Source organism: Saccoglossus kowalevskii, chromosome 15 (assembly GCF_978046115.1).
Source record: "Saccoglossus kowalevskii chromosome 15, keSacKowa6.1, whole genome shotgun sequence".
NCBI lineage: Eukaryota > Metazoa > Hemichordata > Enteropneusta > Harrimaniidae > Saccoglossus > Saccoglossus kowalevskii.
In genome coordinates this window covers 35,536,798-35,555,600 of record NC_140655.1, presented here as the reverse complement: position 1 = coordinate 35,555,600, position 18,803 = coordinate 35,536,798, and the positions used below count along the sequence as shown (strand labels likewise).

Genomic DNA, 18,803 nt, shown 5'->3' with positions numbered 1-18,803 from the left:
TAAGCTTTCGAAGTAAAGACCGAAACAGTTCTGCATGAGGGCATAGGCCGCAAAGCAGGACCTAGGAGCTTCCAGGGGAGTGCTGATGGTAGAGAAATCTGTCCACAAAAAATGCCGAGACTGAATTATTGTAGGGACCATTGTGCAAACCAAGACTGACCCGCTACGACGGGACCCAACCTAAAGAGACCTTCCTCAATGGATTCGGTGTCTCTTAGGTGGTAGTTGATAAAGACGTTCTGCGTTCTCCAGAGCCTTCCCTCCGTGTGTGCTCGGTGGGGGGGGCTGACACTAGCACTAGTGAGTTAGCAATCGCACAGACCTCATGCACTCGTATTTGGTGTCTCCGCAAGCTCTGTGTCGAGAGAGTTAAAGTATTATAGACCTTCAATACAGTTGCAGTAAACCACCTGGTTATGGAAGTTGGGGAGGCTGGCCTATCCTGCCTGCCTGGGCCATTACACAAAGATATGTGCCTGGCACCCAATCCTGAATCCTTAGTACGGTTTGGTAGCAACTCTGTGCTCGAACCAGGCAGAGAAGCAATTCCTCCTGACCCTCCAGGCCGACAAAATTTGACAGCCGGGGGATGACGATCGGGTGAGGATCGTGTCCTGGGATTTGGTTCTTGGCGAGAAACCTGATTCATGTCTTTAGCACAACTTGATTGTCCATAACGGCGGTACATCATTCAAGAAGGACAATGCCCGAAGCTCTGGTCGACGCTTACCTGAGGCGAGGGCCAGTAGGAAGACTATTTTCCAGGTCAAAAATTTAAGTGGTGCTGATCAGAGAGGCTCAAAGGGCAGTCTGCTTAGAGCGGACAACACAGCCGACAAGTCCCAGTTGGGCGGTTCCCTTGTATGGGGTCTCGGTGTCTGGAAAGCAGTAAATAGTCTCCTAATAATAGGACAATCGGCTAGTCTTGTTCCCGTACATGGTGGGGGACAAGGCCGACCTGTAGCTCATGATCGCTGCGTAGGACAAACCCACTTCGTCAAACAGGTGAACGAAGGAGCCTGCAACCTGGCCAAAAGAGGGATGGTATAGATCAATCCCATTCCGCTACACCAATCAGTGTATGCTCGCAGCCTAGAAATGTAGGCCGCATTGGTGGAATCCCTGTTCGCTCTGGCCAGGACGTTGGCAGCCAGCTCAGATAAAGGGTCTACTGAGAGCCTACATGTGTGTAAGTGATACGCACTGGGCTCGTTGGTAGTGCGCCATCTGGTTGGGACGGCAGTTCCGGTAAGTCCGGAAGCACTACTGGTGTTTCGACTAGCATTTCCGACAGAAGTGGAAACTAGGCCTTGCTTGGCCAATTGGGTGCGACCAATGATAATATGCAGGTGTGCACCTGTTGAAATTTTCTCCGGTGCCGGTGAACTAGCAGGAAGGGAGGAAAGGTGTACACAACTAAGTGGGTCCATAGGGTTAGCAAAGCGACCCTGGCCCAGGCTCCTGGAGTCGGCAGGAGTGTTACGTCGTGAGCTTGGCGTTCCATGGTGCGGCAAACCGGTCTAACCTTGGACCACCCACAGCCGAAACAGCCTGGAGGCTACCCACTGGGGTATCAGCCACTTCGTGTTCTGGAGACGGAGCCACCCTAAAAGGGCATCTGCCAGACTGTTCCTCACCCCTGGAAGGTAGGGTGTGGTTAGCTCCACATAGTATTCCAGGCACCAAAGGAGGATTTGCTGCCTTAGGACTGACAACAATGGGGAACACGTCCACTCTCCTTCTTGAAGGGGCCACTGCTGCGTTTCCTGTGCAGAGCAGGACTCTGTGGTTTTGAACTATGGGTAGTAAGCATGGTAGTACACTGCTCTCAGTTCGAGTCGGTTGATATGCTAGTCCCGAAACTAATGCGGAGGCCATATCTTTGGGTATGTTCCTCCAATAGATACGCTCTCCAACCTTGGAGGGAGGCATCTATTACCAGAGTCATACCTGCGGCAAGTGGGTCCAAGGAGGGCCCCCTGTCCGAGGTTGGCCAGTGACGACCACCAGGGCAGGGCTTTCTTCACTTGGTCCAAGATCAAAACCCCGCCTATCTAGATCCCATAGGAGAGCTTGGCGTTGTAATAACAAGCGTTATACAGAGCAGCTGCGTAGTGCGGCCTGTGGAACCACCCTTTGAACCAAGGTTATCATTCCGATGATCTGCATTAGTTCTCAGAGGGACACTGAGGGAACGCTGACTAGGCATTCGGCTAGGCTGCTTAAAGCTAAGCAATATGCTTGAAATAGCTATACCAAGCTTACCTCTGTGTCAAACTCCATGCCCAGGAACACCAACTGCACATTGGGTCGAGATAGGACTTGTCAATTTACTAAAGAGCCCAACTGGTGAAGTGAATCCTGTGTTAGTCTGACCCCTTGTCCGGGTTGTGTAGAAACCAGTCGTCTAGGTACGGATTGAGGTGTACCGACATTTGGTGAAGCAGGACTACCTGTTTCATCACTCTGGTGAACACGTAGGGCGCTGAGCATAACCCAAACGAGGGGGCACCGGACATTTGAATACTTGGCCCAGCTGGGCAATTTGAAGGAGATGGCAACTCGCTGAGTGCATCGGTATGTGCAGGTAGGCCCCACTTAAGTCTAGTGGGGCTAGCCAGTCGAAACGGTGGATAGAGAGAAGAACCCTGAATGGCGTCTCCATGTGGAACCGATCGAGGAGCACGTTCTGATTCAGTCTGCCTAGGTCCAGAACTGGACACCCGCCACCTGTAGATTTGTTACTACGAACACAATTGGGTAGAGGCCTGGGTAGAGTGCCGGCTGATCTACCCTGTGTATGGCGCCTTTTCCCAGCAAACTGCTACTTCCTGCCTGATTCCTCCACCTTGCGGGAGTCCCCTGACAATGCCAAATCGGGGAGACACTGATGGAGGAGATAGAGATTTCAACGGTATCCCGTAACAGGATGTCATCACCTGGAAGGGTCCAGGGATTGGTCACCTGCTGTCTCCAAACTGGACTTCACCGGCGCAATCTGTGTACGACAGGGATATGTGGCCATGGGTTCGACAGTTGCGAGGAGGGGGTGCTCTCTTCTCCCATGAGGTGAGTTTCCCCAAGGCCTGAAGTAGTCACTAAGTTGTGACCTGGCCACTCGCCGAACACATTCCTGTCCCCCGGTTGCAGAGGTAAGCGTCAAACACACTTCTCTCGCTGCCGAGGTAGACGACCGCCCGAGGAGAGTGAGGAGCCACCACCTGGCTCTTTTTTCCCTGGGGCGCGCCCCTACTCTTCCCTCCCGTGGAAGGGGATGAGCGCTTGCCTCCTGGCTGACTATGGCTAGCGGACGACGCTCTTGGCAGGGCCAACTGGCTAGTGGATTCGATCTGACCCCTCTGGTTCATTGCCCTCCAAAGCTCTGAGACTGTACCCACCATTTCCCGAACAAAGAGGGTGGAAGATGTCCAGTCTGTGTCACTGAGGTGGAGACGTACCCCCTGACTCAGCTTGCCGACAAAAACACAGGCGTCCAAGGCCGCGTCTCGTTGCACAGAAGTGGCCCCGGCCAAGAGAGACAGGTGACACTAGGGGACGTCGCACGTAGATGTGCGGTGGCTCACCAATAAATGTGTCGCCTTGTCTAGGAGGCTGGAGCGTTCTGCCTCCGAGGTCTCAGAGTCCTGGGCGCTCAAGCAACTCTGCCCTCAGAGCGTGGTGGATAGTCTCAGATAGAGCTGGCGAGAACGCCCATGGAACGTGCCTGTCCTCCTTTACCCGGTTTGCCCAACGGAGATTCGTGGTACTGGGGAAGGAGCCTTGGTATCCAGTAGGGGGAATTTTGGTCTCATCCCACACTTTGGGGACTGATCCCGAAACCACATCGACCGGGTAGCGTTTGGTCCGGTGGAAAGTGTTGCATAAGATTTTACCCCACCTGGGGGCGTTAGGCCAACGTCCGCCCATCAACACCGTTTGCGTGCGCTGTGTCCCACTTCGCACTCGGACGGACAGGGAGAGACGTGCCAAGGGGTTGCTTTGAATTCCGACGCCCGTGATCCTATAAGCGTTGAATCAACTGTAAGTGGTCGCCTTAGGATCAGGGGTGGAGGTATTTACATTGTATCACTAGGATCAATAAAACTTTGTATCACTCCAAAGGCCTGGCTCACCGAGTCGTTATGGATGGAAGACTCTGAAGGACTGCCCGAAGTACTGGCTATATCTGATGCGAGCAAACTGTCTTCTTTTCACTTTATATATGTGAGAGAGAGCGTGTTTGACTGTGCGTCTCATGACAGGGTCGGTTCCCTCTGGGGATGCCAGCGGGTCGGTAAGAAGGGAGTCAAAACCCACAGCAGAGACTGGACACAAGGGTAAATTTATTACCGTTGTACCATTACCACGCGACGAACCCTGGCTGGGGGTGCAACATGTGCCCTACCCTGAAAGCCCTGTCCTGAGATCGGAGGCTTGGCTGCCAGTGCCCCATTTGCATTCAGTGCCCGAGGCTCAGTGCCTGAGCCTCGGCCTCATCTAAATTAGTGGCTGAGCCGCGGCTGGAACGGTGGGTTCCCCGGAAGAGACGTGTTTGAATGCAAACGATGCTTTTGTGTTTCTTCCTGCTTGGCCACTGCAGAGGCCGCAGTGGAGACAGCTCGCTCCAACTGCGTCTGATCTACCCGACCTGCCAGGGACTCAATTTGCCCCAACAGTCTTTCGATCGAAGCCCTCAACTCGGAGGCAAACCGGCGCCGTGCGAGGAAGGATCCACAAAGGGACCCGCAACGGGACCCATAGGAAGAAAAAACCTCCGGGGGCACATCCTCGCTGTAGCCGGTAAAATCGGGTAAACCACCGCCTGACAACACAGACTGTGAGGATGTCCTCCGATCAGTGGGGGGAGACCGAAAAAATATCGGTACCTCCACTGTCGGGCCTCCTACTTTTCACTCATGCCAAACACGTAACTCACTTTAACCGATTTTTACTGGACGCACGACCTTGCTGTGAAGAAACGAGCAGTCAGTCTCAGCAATTTTGATGGCTCTGAAAAAATATCTTAGGCCTCAGAACTCCAGTGAAAAACGCACGCCTTCAAAGCAAAGACTCTGAACCTCGCACACAGCCACGACAAAAGGCATATCAGATGCAGGTTCTATGCTGGTAAATTCTGAATATAACCACTACACAGTCGACTCGAAAACGAGGAGACCAAAAAATGGCGAGTCAAGGATCTGTCATTACATCTATTCATTTCTAAATACGTAGATAAAATGAAGACGACATGCATGAGGGAAGCGAATTACAGTAGTAAAAGGTGATGTAACGCAATCAACAAGTGATTAAGCTAAGACGCCAAGGTTTTATTTCTTTGTTGTGAAAAATGCTACACACAAAGGGGAAAACAATACGAGGGTAAAAATGACAAGAAAAACTTATCCTACCAGCTACAATGTTGCATGCCGCCCAGCGGCAACAACCAAGCTAGAAAACCCGGACAGGAAAAAAGCAAGCAATCCAGGCAGAGCTCGCTAAATTTCATCTCCATTTGAGGCGGAGAAAAATCAGAGTGATTATCCAGCCATATGGGCACCGCCATATGGCTTTGGTCACGTGGTTCGCGACGTAAGGGAAAAGAATCTTGGGATCTTGACCTAGATTCTATCTCTCCGTCATTGGCAGAATCGCTGATTAATGCCTACAGTTCAAAATAGTCATTTCAACTGACTGGAGTCTATGGTGGGTAATTGAACGTAGTGAATTGAGCTTTGCAAGCTTTCATATAAGAAATCATGATTCATTGAGATGCATATTTCCATTAAAAAAAAGATGTTGACTATCAATCTATGTTTGAATGCATGTCAAATTTCTCATATCTATATAACAACACTCTTGAGGTCTTTTTGCTGCTTTGTTAAGGCTGAAAATATGTTTTGTGACTCTGTGACATTGACCTTTGACTGAAAAACCTGACTAGGTTTTACAGGTAATGTTTGAAAGCACTAGCTATTTTATCTTTGGAATGAAAAACACTGTGACAATGACTATTTGTTCTAAAAATCTAATCGAGTCTTGCAAGTCTTGTCTTACATTGAAAACATACACACATTTAATGTCAATGTAAAATTTGAATGTGCGAGTTAATTTTCCCCTGGAACTCTATACTGTGTCATTAACCTTTGACCTTGAAATTAAGTCTTGCGAAATCACATGTGAAAATTATGTGTCAAAGTTTAAAGACATTAGCTATTTTTCTCTTTGAATATACATGAATGCATAAAGCATTAAATTGAATCCTGTATAATAGAAAATTTTATAACCCCAAATGAAACAAATGTCAAGAACCACTAATTGTCATGTGTGTGTTTGCATTTCATTTAAACAATGTATTTTAAATATCGTTTACACCATATGATGATACCTACCAAGCCATTTCTGTCGTCTATCATATTTTCCATGAAGCCCAATTGAAACCAAACAATCCCCATAAGGGATGCCAACACAATAGACTCTACTATCTTGACAGAAGACAACATCTTACTCTTAGATTCTTTAAAACTTCTTGAGGTTAGAGTTCTGTACTGTTCAAAATATGTTGTTGACCATTTTGGTTCTGAATCATCATCAAAGTCATCATCTAGGTCGTTCGTGTGTTTCATATTTACAGAGTTTTCATTGCTGCAATATTTAATATGTCCATTATTACTCTCATCAATATAAGAGTTGGTCACCATAGTTTCACCATTACTGTATGATTCCCATAATGCATTTCTGCTGGCAGCCATTATGGTTTCAACTTCACTTTCGTTTCCTCTGACTTTATCCACTATAAAAGAGAAGTCACTATATTAATAATACTAACAATACCAGGAAATGATTGTCAGAACTGCTCACACACACACAAAATTAAAAAAATAAATAGAAAATAAATTAAAATCTTATGCACTGTAAGTATGCAATTTATTTTCTTATTAGATATATTAGAATATATGACCTCTTAGTAGAATCATACATAGGATTGTGGAAGTAGTATATTACGAAATCATGCAATTCAGATAATAAAATTGTATATACAATGTATAAAAAAAATGTTACACATATCACACAAGGCTAGGCAACCATGTATTTACAGATTAAAGCAATGTACTTACAAATAAAATCTGCAGGGTTGTAATGCTGCTCACATTGAAACCCAATACTGTCAAAATAATCTACAACATTATTTGCTTTACCAAAATATACAGTCTAAAGAAAAGTGAAATAAAAAAAATAAAAAATTAAAAAATAGAAATTTACATTATATTACCATTAAAACACCAATATTTTTTGTCAAATGTTTCTTATTATTATTTATTTTTCTTTGCAATTTTGGATTAAATGTACATAATTTCTCATTGTTTACAAATCAATATTTTGAAAAAAAAAATGCTGTTCATTTAGTGGAAGCTTGATGACAAATATTGACCTTGGGTTAGCTATATTTTTGACAAAATCAGATAATTTTCTTAGTGATATGAAAATATGTCCAAATACCTTGTGAAAACAAATATCTGATTAAGATAGTTTTAAGATTTATGAAGGTGGTGATTTCAAACAACTGACTTACATATGGTTGGTTTACACATCTGAAATTATTTTAATTAGAATCATGTATTTAATATAAGTTTATGTAATTTTGCATGGTTCCTATAAAGTATGGATAAAGCATTTCAATGACCCTCAATATCCTTTTGATCTGCAGCCATCATTCATTAAAGAAATAAAACTGTTGTCACTTCAAATAACTTTATTTTCACTCATCAACATCACAGAAATACTTTGTTGTTACAGAAAAAAGGTATTGCTGGTATTTTCCTGGGCAGCCATATTTTTTTTATTTTTTTTTAAATATATATGCACCATCATTCAAATAGCAATCTGTGAGCCAATAAAAGTAGTGCTTTTCAAGTGATTGAAATCTTACTAACCTCTCCTTGGTGCATTAACAATAACTTATCAAACATGTAGAACATAGAACTGGAAGGCTGATGGACAGATATGATGACAGTTTTCCTTGTTGTTACAGCATAGTTTTTAAGTATGCTGAGTAGTGTATAAGCTGTACTGGAATCCAGGCCTGAAGTTGGTTCCTAGAATTCAACAAATGCATGACAGCATTTACTGATGAAATATATATAATTCCTAATCACTGAGATAAGAGTATGCAATATGGATAACTATGATTAGCGATGTACATCCCCATCCCATGTAATATCCATGAGCCATGAACACTGAAATAGGTTTATAGCATCATACTTTCACAAGCAAAGGTTGTGAAAGTACGGCCACAGGATACACTGCATCCCTTGTGATAATAACTTCCATGCACAAGAAAAGCCATGGGGGAGGGTTGTCATATAATTGAGGTGGAACAATTCCAGGCCAAAGTATAGAAGTGTAGCCAAGTATTAAACACAATTCCAGGCCAAAGTATAGAAGTGTAGCCAAGTATTAAGCACAATTCCAGGCCAAAGTATAGAAGTGTAGCCAAGTATTAAACACAGTTCCAGGCCAAAGTATAGAAGTGTAGCCAAGTATTAAACACAATTCCAGGTCAAAGTATAGAAGTGTAGCCAAGTATTAAACACAATTCCAGGCCAAAGTATAGAAGTGTAGCCAAGTATTAAACACAATTCCAGGCCAAAGTATAGAAGTGTAGCCGAGTATTAAACACAGTTCCAGGCCAAAGTATAGAAGTGTAGCCAAGTATTAAACACAATTCCAGGCCAAAGTATAAGAGACAGTCTGAGTGTAGCCAAGTATTAAACACAATTCCAGGTCAAAGTATAGAAGTGTAGCCAAGTATTAAACACAATTCCAGGTCAAAGTATAGAAGTGTAGCCAAGTATTAAACACAATTCCAGGTCAAAGTATAGAAGTGTAGCCAAGTATTAAACACAATTCCAGGCCAACCCTTACAAAAGTTTCCTATAGGATTTTAAAAAATTCTATAGGACTTTTCATGAAATCATACAGGACATGTATAGTCCTATAGGATTTTATGTAAATTCCTATAGGAATCAACAAGTCCTATAGGACTTTACACTGCCAGTCCTATAGGACTGGTGTGTGAGATCATAAGTCCTATAGGACTATACAATTCCTATATAGGACTTTACACTGCCAGTCCTATAGGACAGGCATGTGAGATCATAAGTCCTATAGGACTATACAATTCCTATAGGACTTTACACTGCTAGTCCTATAGGACAGGCGTGTGAGATCATAAGTCCTATAGGACTATACAATTCCTATAGGACTTTACACTGCTAGTCCTATAGGACTGGTGTGTGAGCTCATAAGTCTTATAGGACTATACAATTCCTATAGAACTTTACACTGCCAGTCAAATAGGACTGGATATTTCTACATGTAGAGTAAGTTACCTAGATTCATATCACTCCCCTACAAAAATATTACATACTATCATAAGATGTCAACAATTTTTCAAATACTTTAGTCAATCTCATTACAATCAGTTGTATTGTACGGCATGTTTTTTATTGTATTCATATTTGTTGCATCTTGCATCTTCGAAAAACTCCCAGTAAATGAATAATATATTAAGATAAAATTTTACTTTAAAAAAAAAATTATTAAAAAAATCAGATATATATACGTTATTTCTATAAACTTTTAAAAGTCAGCACATTTTGAAAAAAATATAAACAAATACTGATGGAAAATCATTTGTAAAAAATTAAAAATATCCATGTTTAGTTTAATTTTCCTTTCAACTTTCCAAATGTCTATATTTTTATCACACAAAAACAGAAAGTCTCTAGTTTTTACTGAATTGTTAAAACTTCATAAAAAGATTTGAGTAATTTTAAAACAAATAACCATGATTTTAATATTCTTGGGATCAGCTTTATTTTAATTCATAATTGGCAGATTAGAAGAAAAACATAACTAAAGCATTTTGAGAAATTTTATAACTATTAAATTATTGGGAGATAAGTTACTGAACACAGTCTGAACTTCCTGTGACCACAGATGGTGCAGGGCTCATGCCACTAATTAACTAATGGCTGCTCGTAGCCCTCAATTTAAATGCCTAACAGGAACCAATGAAATTTTTTAAATAATTTTTTTCTCAGGTGTTCCCTGTTTGAGGGCGCGATCACCTGGGTAAGAGGCGAGACTAACATGTGGTCTTTTGTTTACTACTTAGTGGCTGTGTACCTGTGGGATTATTCAGTGTGTATTTGGATGTTCTAATCTTGGTGTTTTTCCAGTGATTTCTCTAGGTGCAGTCCAAATACAGTAGGTGTGTCTTGTTTACCTGAGTTTTGCAAGAGTTTGAGCTGGCCAACATGTGTGTTTTTTTCATGTGGTTGATTACAGGCATGTTGATTTCCCATTTTAGAGCTATGTTTTCAACTTTGTTTATTATTTTCATATAGCAATCTCATCATATGTTAACATTGTCGTCTATGGAGTTTCAATTAGTGGTATGAGCCCTGCACTTCCATCAGCCTCCTTCTGAGTGTTTTACCCATCATGCACTACAAGTCACACATTGTTTGTGCTAGGGACTGTGGACCATGCTGTCACAATGACCTTGTAATATGGAGAAACTGATGTCATTTTACCTAATTTTTGGACCAAGAAGACCATAAACTTGTAGAGAACATTGGTCTACCTGACTGATTATCAATTGGGGCAGGTGGACGGTTAGCAGCCAGAGAAACCCCCGATTTCGTTGATGACCCTACAAATTTCTGGGTAGAGGGAAGAGACTGTTGCTTTTCTCGCAGAAAAACAGTAACCAAATGGGGGATATCAGTACCCCATGGAAATTTGTGTGTTGCTTGAAATTGCCGGTATTGACGATCAAACTGCAGTACTGAAAGCCAAGTATAGCGACATGCTAATGAGGAAATTTTATCCGTATATGCCAGGTAATTTAAAACATTATTATTTTTCAAAAGGCCAGTTTGAATTAATTCATACATTATGCGGGCATTTGCCCCAATCCATTGGCATGGCGTAACATTTTCCAGGCGACCCTTTTTGGGCCCCGTTTCCAGAACAAGGCGAGATCCGTCCTCCCCCGAACCGATCACTTGCGGGTCCGAAACATGAGTATCGGCGGTGGGTACAAAATCAATAATGTCGAAAAATTTCTCACCTTTGCGCGTTTGCATACGGACGAGTGGGTCCAGGTCCGTTCGTGAAACATTAGTGGCAAACGGGTTATTTGAAAAGTTATTTGACAAAGAGTTTGTGTTAAAAGTTGGTGCAATGTTCAATAACGGATGAAATTGTCCTGCTTCTTGTGCTGCTGGGTCCGTAAGCAAGTGTTGCAGCGACGGCGTCTCCCCAATGTTGACATTTTGAGAGCTGGCGGCCATATTGGATTCTTCGCCGTTGGTGGCGCTGACCTGTGGGTTCCCGGATGGACTCTGCTGTTGTTGGTTGTTCGGATTAATAGCCGGAAGTTGTCCATTTGTCGATGCCGCCGGACGAAGATTTTGTATAGCAAAAATAAATAGTCGTCGTTGGGCTAGAGGCTCAATAACCATCGCATCAATGTCTTCTCGGGCGATCAGACGAATGAGCTGCATGTTGGTAAAACCATTCGCCGACAACTTTGCCATAGACTCACTGCTGATGCTATTTACGGCGGCCCATTGTTGAACATCTAGCGGCAGATCGCTGCGTGTGTCGCTCGTAGCGGCGGGTCGTTCCATCCCTGAGAAAGGTGTGAAAGTGGCCCCAAACATATCGGACAGAGAATCATTTGCCATTGAAACTATTGTGCCAGGTAACAGTCGTCAAATTCGTCAGATTCTTGCGCAACTGCGATTGTCTGCGCCTCACTGTCACAGAAGAAACATGGTCGATCAGTGCAACTAACGGAACAGTCGAGTAATCTTGCTAGAAGTGGATTACTTTCACGTAAAATGTACAGTACGTACCGTCGTAGTTCTGCAGCGCCTAGTTGATAATACGGTGGTATTTGGAAGACGAGTCTGACGATGGCCACAACTTGGCAGGTGGCTAACATTGGGCACATCGACGAGCAAAAACTTGCGAAAAGATACAAAGTTTCTAGCTGCACTGCAGAAGTTGCACTGATTACAAAATTGAAAACGACGCCACAAATTAATGTATATTTACCTATGGTAATAAGCTGCCAAGCTAGTTCCTGATTGGGCAGCCCTACCAAATCCCTTGGTGATGTCCTATGACTGACTCCCCATGGCCCCGCCTACAATTGACCTTTAAAACTGGGCAGGCCGGATTATCACACTGAATTTAAAACATGTTAAAAATTAACAAGGCCTTAAATTTAAAGATAGTTGTCATATTGATGGGGATGTACATAACCATTTGCGATTACAAATATATCAAGGTTGCTGATCATTTTTCATATTTTAACTTTTGTTGTTTCAAAATAGTTATTTGTGTGTACATGTGGTGGTGGTGGTGATGGGGGGGGGGGGGTATTTGCATATATAATTATGTAAATAGTCCCCCAGTGCATGGCTTTTTCAGGGGGGAAATTCACTCATAACAGCAGTGAATTTCAATATTATATCCTAATATTTACCCTGTTGAACCAATTTTAATTTCTCTAACAACTTTTAATTTTGGGAAATTATAATTAAATGCTAATTTAATTCAAGTAATTTTACATTTAGAAAGTACCACTTTTTTCATATTACAGTACAGTTGTACTAGTAATTTTTTTTATTCAATTTGTGAAAGCCAAATTTAGAGGAATGCATTTAATAAAATCAATGAAATTCATGTAGTATTTAAAATCATTACACACATATGTACCTTCAAATTTCTTATAAAAAATACAGAATTTTTTTCTATGGCAAAAAAAGTAAATTTTAATACACAGCCAATGCAATGTTGGGTTTATATGCACTTCTATTGGGAATACGCATCTAATAGTGCATATACAGTAAATGGTAGTTTTTTTATCTACTGTAAAATACTTTATTTTAGCTGAAATTAATTTTCGCTGAAAGGGCTTTTTGGGTATTTTGTGAGGAAATTATTTTCACTGATTTTTGATGAGTAAGTTTGAAATACAGGAAAAAAAGTTATATTCGCTAGAATTTTTTTCACTGAATTATCTATCCCTACAGCGAAAATAGCAAAAATTAATTGCAAGTGAAAATAAAGTACATTGTATTTTACAATATTTGGAATATTTTAATTAATATTTTAATGAAACATTTGAAACAAATTCTTTTTTGTATTACAGGTCCAATACTCAAATCCTATGAATGACATATCTCACAGAAGACTGCATTGACAATATTTATTTTGTATTTCTTTATCACAAATTGAACCTTCTGACCCAAAATGGAGACTCTCTCTCTCATACTAGTATTAAAAATCAATGAATTTGAATTGAGGGTTCTGTGCTGTTTTTTAGAAACACAATATGCATACCAGTATTTTTGTAATTGTACTTTTTATACATTTATTTTTTAAATTGTCTGGATACTGTATATCACTCAGTGTACATCATTTTATTCCAAGGCAGTAAACTTTTATTTTATTTCAGTGTACATTACTTGATTGACTGAAAAGTTTGTAATTGCCGGTTGAGATTGTTTACTGTTTTGTTTTTTGGAATTATTCTGTAATATAAAATAATTGTTATGAAAAAATCCAGTACTTAGAAACAATGACAGATAGTGGAGGGAATTACATTTATTATTCAAATTGTCATCAAATTTATATTTTCATTGCATTTCAAGAAATTGTTGTGCAATATATTTATGGTAATAGTTTTATCTTTTTTTATATTTTTCTTACAATTGTATTGAATTTATGTCTGGTACATGTTAAGCAATAAAATACTTTTGTTTAACTAATTTTAGTTTATGATGTTATTTATGTAAGTGATTGATGGGCTCTTTCCCCAAAAGAGCTGGAACCTCCAGGAAAAATATCAAGGATTCCTATAGGACAAATTCATGTAGGATTCTTATAATATTTTGACACAAAATCCATAGGATTCCAATAGGAAAACACGTGTCAAAATATTATAAGAATACTACAGGAATTTGTTCTATAGGATTCTTATAGGAATCCTATAGGAAACTTTTGTAAGGGAAAGTATAGAAGTGTAGCCAAGTATTAAACACAATTCCAGGCCAAAGTATAGAAGTGTAGCCAAGTATTACAGTCTGTAAACACAATTCCAGGCCAAAATATAGAAGTGTAGCCAAGTATTAAACACAATTCCAGGCCAAAGTATAGAAGTGTAGCCAAGTATTAAACACAATTCCAGGTCAAAGTATAGAAGTGTAGCCAAGTATTAAACACAATTCCAGGTCACAGTATAGAAGTGTAGCCAAGTATTAAACACAATTCCAGGTCAAAGTATAGAAGTGTAGCCAAGTATTAAACACAATTCGAGGCCAGAGTATAGAAGTGAAACCAAGTATTAAACACAATTCAAGGCTAAAGTATAGAAGTGTAGCCAAGTATTAAACACAATTCAAGGCTAAAGTATAGAAGTGTAGCCAAGTATTAAACACAATTCCAGGCCAAAGTATAGAAGTGTAGCCAAGTATTAAACACAATTCCAGGCCAAAGTATAAAAGTGTAGCCAAGTATTAAACACAATTTGTAGTCAAATGCAAAGAATTTATTCACTTTTCAATAAATTGTACTTTCTGGCATTATAAGAATATTGGCTTAAAAAGTTAAAAGTTAACATTTCATGGTGAGTTCTTTCACATTTATGATCATATCCTTGATTTCTTTTCAAATGACATAGCAAACAATATGACGTAAAGTCAATATTCTGTATAAATATGAATGCTGTACTATATCAAAGAACACCAGTACAATGCACTATTTTTTAAAGCAAGTGTTCCAATATTGATGTGAATATTGATGCATTTTCAGCAAATTTTAAATCTAACATGTAACTTTTAGCATAATATTTGCAAGTAAATGACATGTAATGTGGCATCTGGTTTAGAATATATGCAGAATAGTTGTATATTTTATTGAATTCATATATTTGAGCTAAACCCTGTGTAAACTGGGAACTGTCTAAACCAAACCCTGTGTAAACTGCGAACTGTCTAAACCAAACCCTGTGTAAACTGGAAACCTGTCTAAACCAAACCCTGTGTAAACTGGAAACCTGTCTAAACCAAACCCTGTGTAAACTGGAAACCTGTCTAAACCAAACCCTGTGTAAACTGGAAACCTGTCTAAACCAAACCCTGTGTAAACTGGAAACCAGTCTAAACCAAACCCTGTGTATACTGGTAACCTGCAAAAACCAAACCCTTTGTAAACTGGAAACCTGTCTAAACCAAACCTTGTGTAAACTGGAAACCCCTCTAAACCAAACCCTGTGTAAACTGGAAACATGTCTAAACCAAACCTTGTGTAAACTGGAAACCTGTCTAAACCAAACCCTGTGTATACTGGTAACCTGTCTAAACCAAACCCTTTGTAAACTGGAAACCTGTCTAAACCAAACCTTGTGTAAACTGGTAATCTGTCTAAACCAAACCTTGTGTAAACTGGATACCTGTCTAAACCAAACCCTTTGTAAACTGGAAACCTGTCTAAACCAAACCTTGTGTAAACTGGAAACCGGTCTAAACCAAACCTTGTGTAAACTGGAAACCTGTCTAAACCAAACCTTGTGTAAACTGGTAACCTGTCTAAACCAAACCCTGTGTAAACTGGAAACCTGTCTAAACCAAACCTTGTGTAAACTGGAAACCTGTCTAAACCAAACCTTGTGTAAACTGGAGACCTGTCTAAACCAAACCTTGTGTAAACTGAAAACCTGTCTAAACCAAACCTTGTGTAAACTGGAAACCTGTTTAAACCAAACCTTAAACCAAACCTTGTGTAAACAGGAAACCTGTCTAAACCAAACCCTGCGTATACTGGTAATCTGTCTAAACCAAACCTTGTGTAAACTGGTAACCTGTCTAAACCAAACCCTTTGTAAACTGGAAACCTGTCTAAACCAAACCTTGTGTAAACTGGAAACCTGTCTAAACCAAACCTTGTGTAAACTGGTAACCTGTCTAAACCAAACCCTGTGTAAACTGGTAACCTATCTAAACCAAACCCTTTGTAAACTGAAAACCTGTCTAAACCAAACCCTGTGTAAACTGGAAACCTGTCTAAACCAAACCCTGTGTAAACTGGAAACCAGTCTAAACCAAACCCTGTGTATACTGGTAACCTGCAAAAACCAAACCCTTTGTAAACTGGAAACCTGTCTAAACCAAACCTTGTGTAAGCTGGAAACCCCTCTAAACCAAACCCTGTGTAAACTGGAAACATGTCTAAACCAAACCTTGTGTAAACTGGAAACCTGTCTAAACCAAACCCTGTGTAAACCCCTCTAAACCAAACCCTGTGTAAACTGGAAACCTGTCTAAACCAAACCTTGTGTAAACTGGAAACCTGTCTAAACCAAACCCTGTGTATACTGGTAATCTGTCTAAACCAAACCTTGTGTAAACTGGTAACCTGTCTAAACCAAACCCTTAGTAAACTGGAAACCTGTCTAAACCAAACCTTGTGTAAACTGGAAACCTGTCTAAACCAAACCCTGTGTATACTGGTAATCTGTCTAAACCAAACCTTGTGTAAACTGGTAACCTGTCTAAACCAAACCCTTTGTAAACTGGAAACCTGTCTAAACCAAACCTTGTGTAAACTGGAAACCTGTCTAAACCAAACCCTGCGTATACTGGTAATCTGTCTAAACCAAACCTTGTGTAAACTGGTAACCTGTCTAAACCAAACCCTTTGTAAACTGGAAACCTGTCTAAACCAAACCTTGTGTAAACTGGAAACCTGTCTAAACCAAACCTTGTGTAAACTGGTAACCTGTCTAAACCAAACCCTGTGTAAACTGGTAACCTATCTAAACCAAACCCTTTGTAAACTGAAAACCTGTCTAAACCAAACCCTGTGTAAACTGGAAACGTGTCTAAACCAAACCCTGTGTATACTGGTAACCTGCAAAAACCAAATCCTTTGTAAACTGGAAACCTGTCTAAACCAAACCCTGTGTATACTGGTAACCTGTCTAAACCAAACCCTTTGTAAACTGGAAACCCCTCTAAACCAAACCTTGTGTAAACTGGAAACCCCTCTAAACCAAACCCTGTGTAAACTGGAAACATGTTTAAACCAAACCTTGTGTAAACTGGAAACCTGTCTAAACCAAACCCTGCGTATACTGGTAACCTGTCTAAACCAAACCCTTTGTAAACTGGAAACCTGTCTAAACCAAACCTTGTGTAAACTGGTAATCTGTCTAAACCAAACCTTGTGTAAACTGGTAACCTGTCTAAACCAAACCATTTGTAAACTGGAAACCTGTCTAAACCAAACCTTGTGTAAACTGGAAACCTGTCTAAACCAAACCTTGTGTAAACTGGTAACCTGTCTAAACCAAACCCTGTGTAAACTGGTAACCTGTCTAAACCAAACCCTTTGTAAACTGGAAACCTGTCTAAACCAAACCTTGTGTAAACTGGTAACCTGTCTAAACCAAACCCTGTGTAAACTGGAAACCTGTCTAAACCAAACCTTGTGTAAACTGGAAACCTGTCTAAACCAAACCTTGTGTAAACTGGAAACCTGTCTAAACCAAACCTTGTGTAAACTGGAAACCTGTCTAAACCAAACCTTGTGTAAACTGGAAACCTGTCTAAACCAAACCTTGTGTAAACTGGAAACCTGTCTAAACCAAACCTTGTGTAAACTGGAAACCTGTCTAAACCAAACCTTGTGTAAACTGGAAACATGTCTAAACCAAACCTTGTGTAAACTGGAAACCTGTTTAAACCAAACCTTAAACCAAACCTTGTGTAAACTGGAAACCTGTCTAAACCAAACCCTGCATATACTGATAACCTGTCTAAACCAAACCCTTTGTAAACTGGAAACCTGTCTAAACCAAACCTTGTGTAAACTGGAAACCTGTCTAAACCAAACCTTGTGTAAACTGGAAACCTGTCTATACAAAACCCTTTGTAAACTGGAAACCTGTCTATACCAAACCCTGTGTATACTGGTAACCTGCCCAAACCAAACCTTGTGTAAACTGGAAACTTGTCTAAACCAAACCTTGTGTAAACTGGAAACCTGTCTAAACCAAACCTTGTGTAAACTGGAAACCTGTCTAAACCAAACCCTGTGTATACTGGTAACCTGTCTAAACCAAACCCTTTGTAAACTGGAAACCCCTCTAAACCAAACCTTGTGTAAACTGGAAACCCCTCTAAACCAAACCCTGTGTAAACTGGAAACATGTCTAAACCAAACCTTGTGTAAACTGGAAACCTGTCTAAACTAAACCCTGCGTATACTGGTAACCTGTCTAAACCAAACCCTTTGTAAACTGGAAACCTGTCTAAACCAAACCTTGTGTAAACTGGAAACCTGTCTAAACCAAACCTTGTGTAAACTGGTAACCTGTCTAAACCAAACCCTGTGTAAACTGGTAACCTACATGTATCTAAACCAAACCCTTTGTAAACTGAAAACCTGTCTAAACCAAACCCTGTGTAAACTGGAAACCTGTCTAAACCAAACCCTGTGTAAACTGGAAACCAGTCTAAACCAAACCCTGTGTATACTGGCAGCCTGCAAAAACCAAACCCTTTGTAAACTGGAAACCTGTCTAAACCAAACCTTGTGTAAACTGGAAACCCCTCTAAACCAAACCCTGTGTAAACTGGAAACATGTCTAAACCAAACCTTGTGTAAACTGGAAACCTGTCTAAACCAAACCCTGTGTAAACCCCTCTAAACCAAACCCTGTG

General features: G+C 40.7%; 1 protein-coding gene across 1 annotated transcript in view; it reads right to left on the bottom strand.

The window, feature by feature from the left end:
- The window catches only part of LOC102801618 (uncharacterized), a 114,036-nt gene that overhangs the window by 18,394 nt on the left and 76,839 nt on the right, over positions 1–18,803 (bottom strand). Inside the window, exons 6-8 of the mRNA XM_085490764.1 lie at positions 7,932–8,093; positions 7,116–7,209; positions 6,390–6,790 (exon numbers count right to left, since the gene is read on the bottom strand). Of these exons, the coding sequence (XP_085346890.1) occupies positions 6,390–6,790; positions 7,116–7,209; positions 7,932–8,093 (657 nt within the window). The remainder of the gene's footprint in view (positions 1–6,389; positions 6,791–7,115; positions 7,210–7,931; positions 8,094–18,803) is intronic.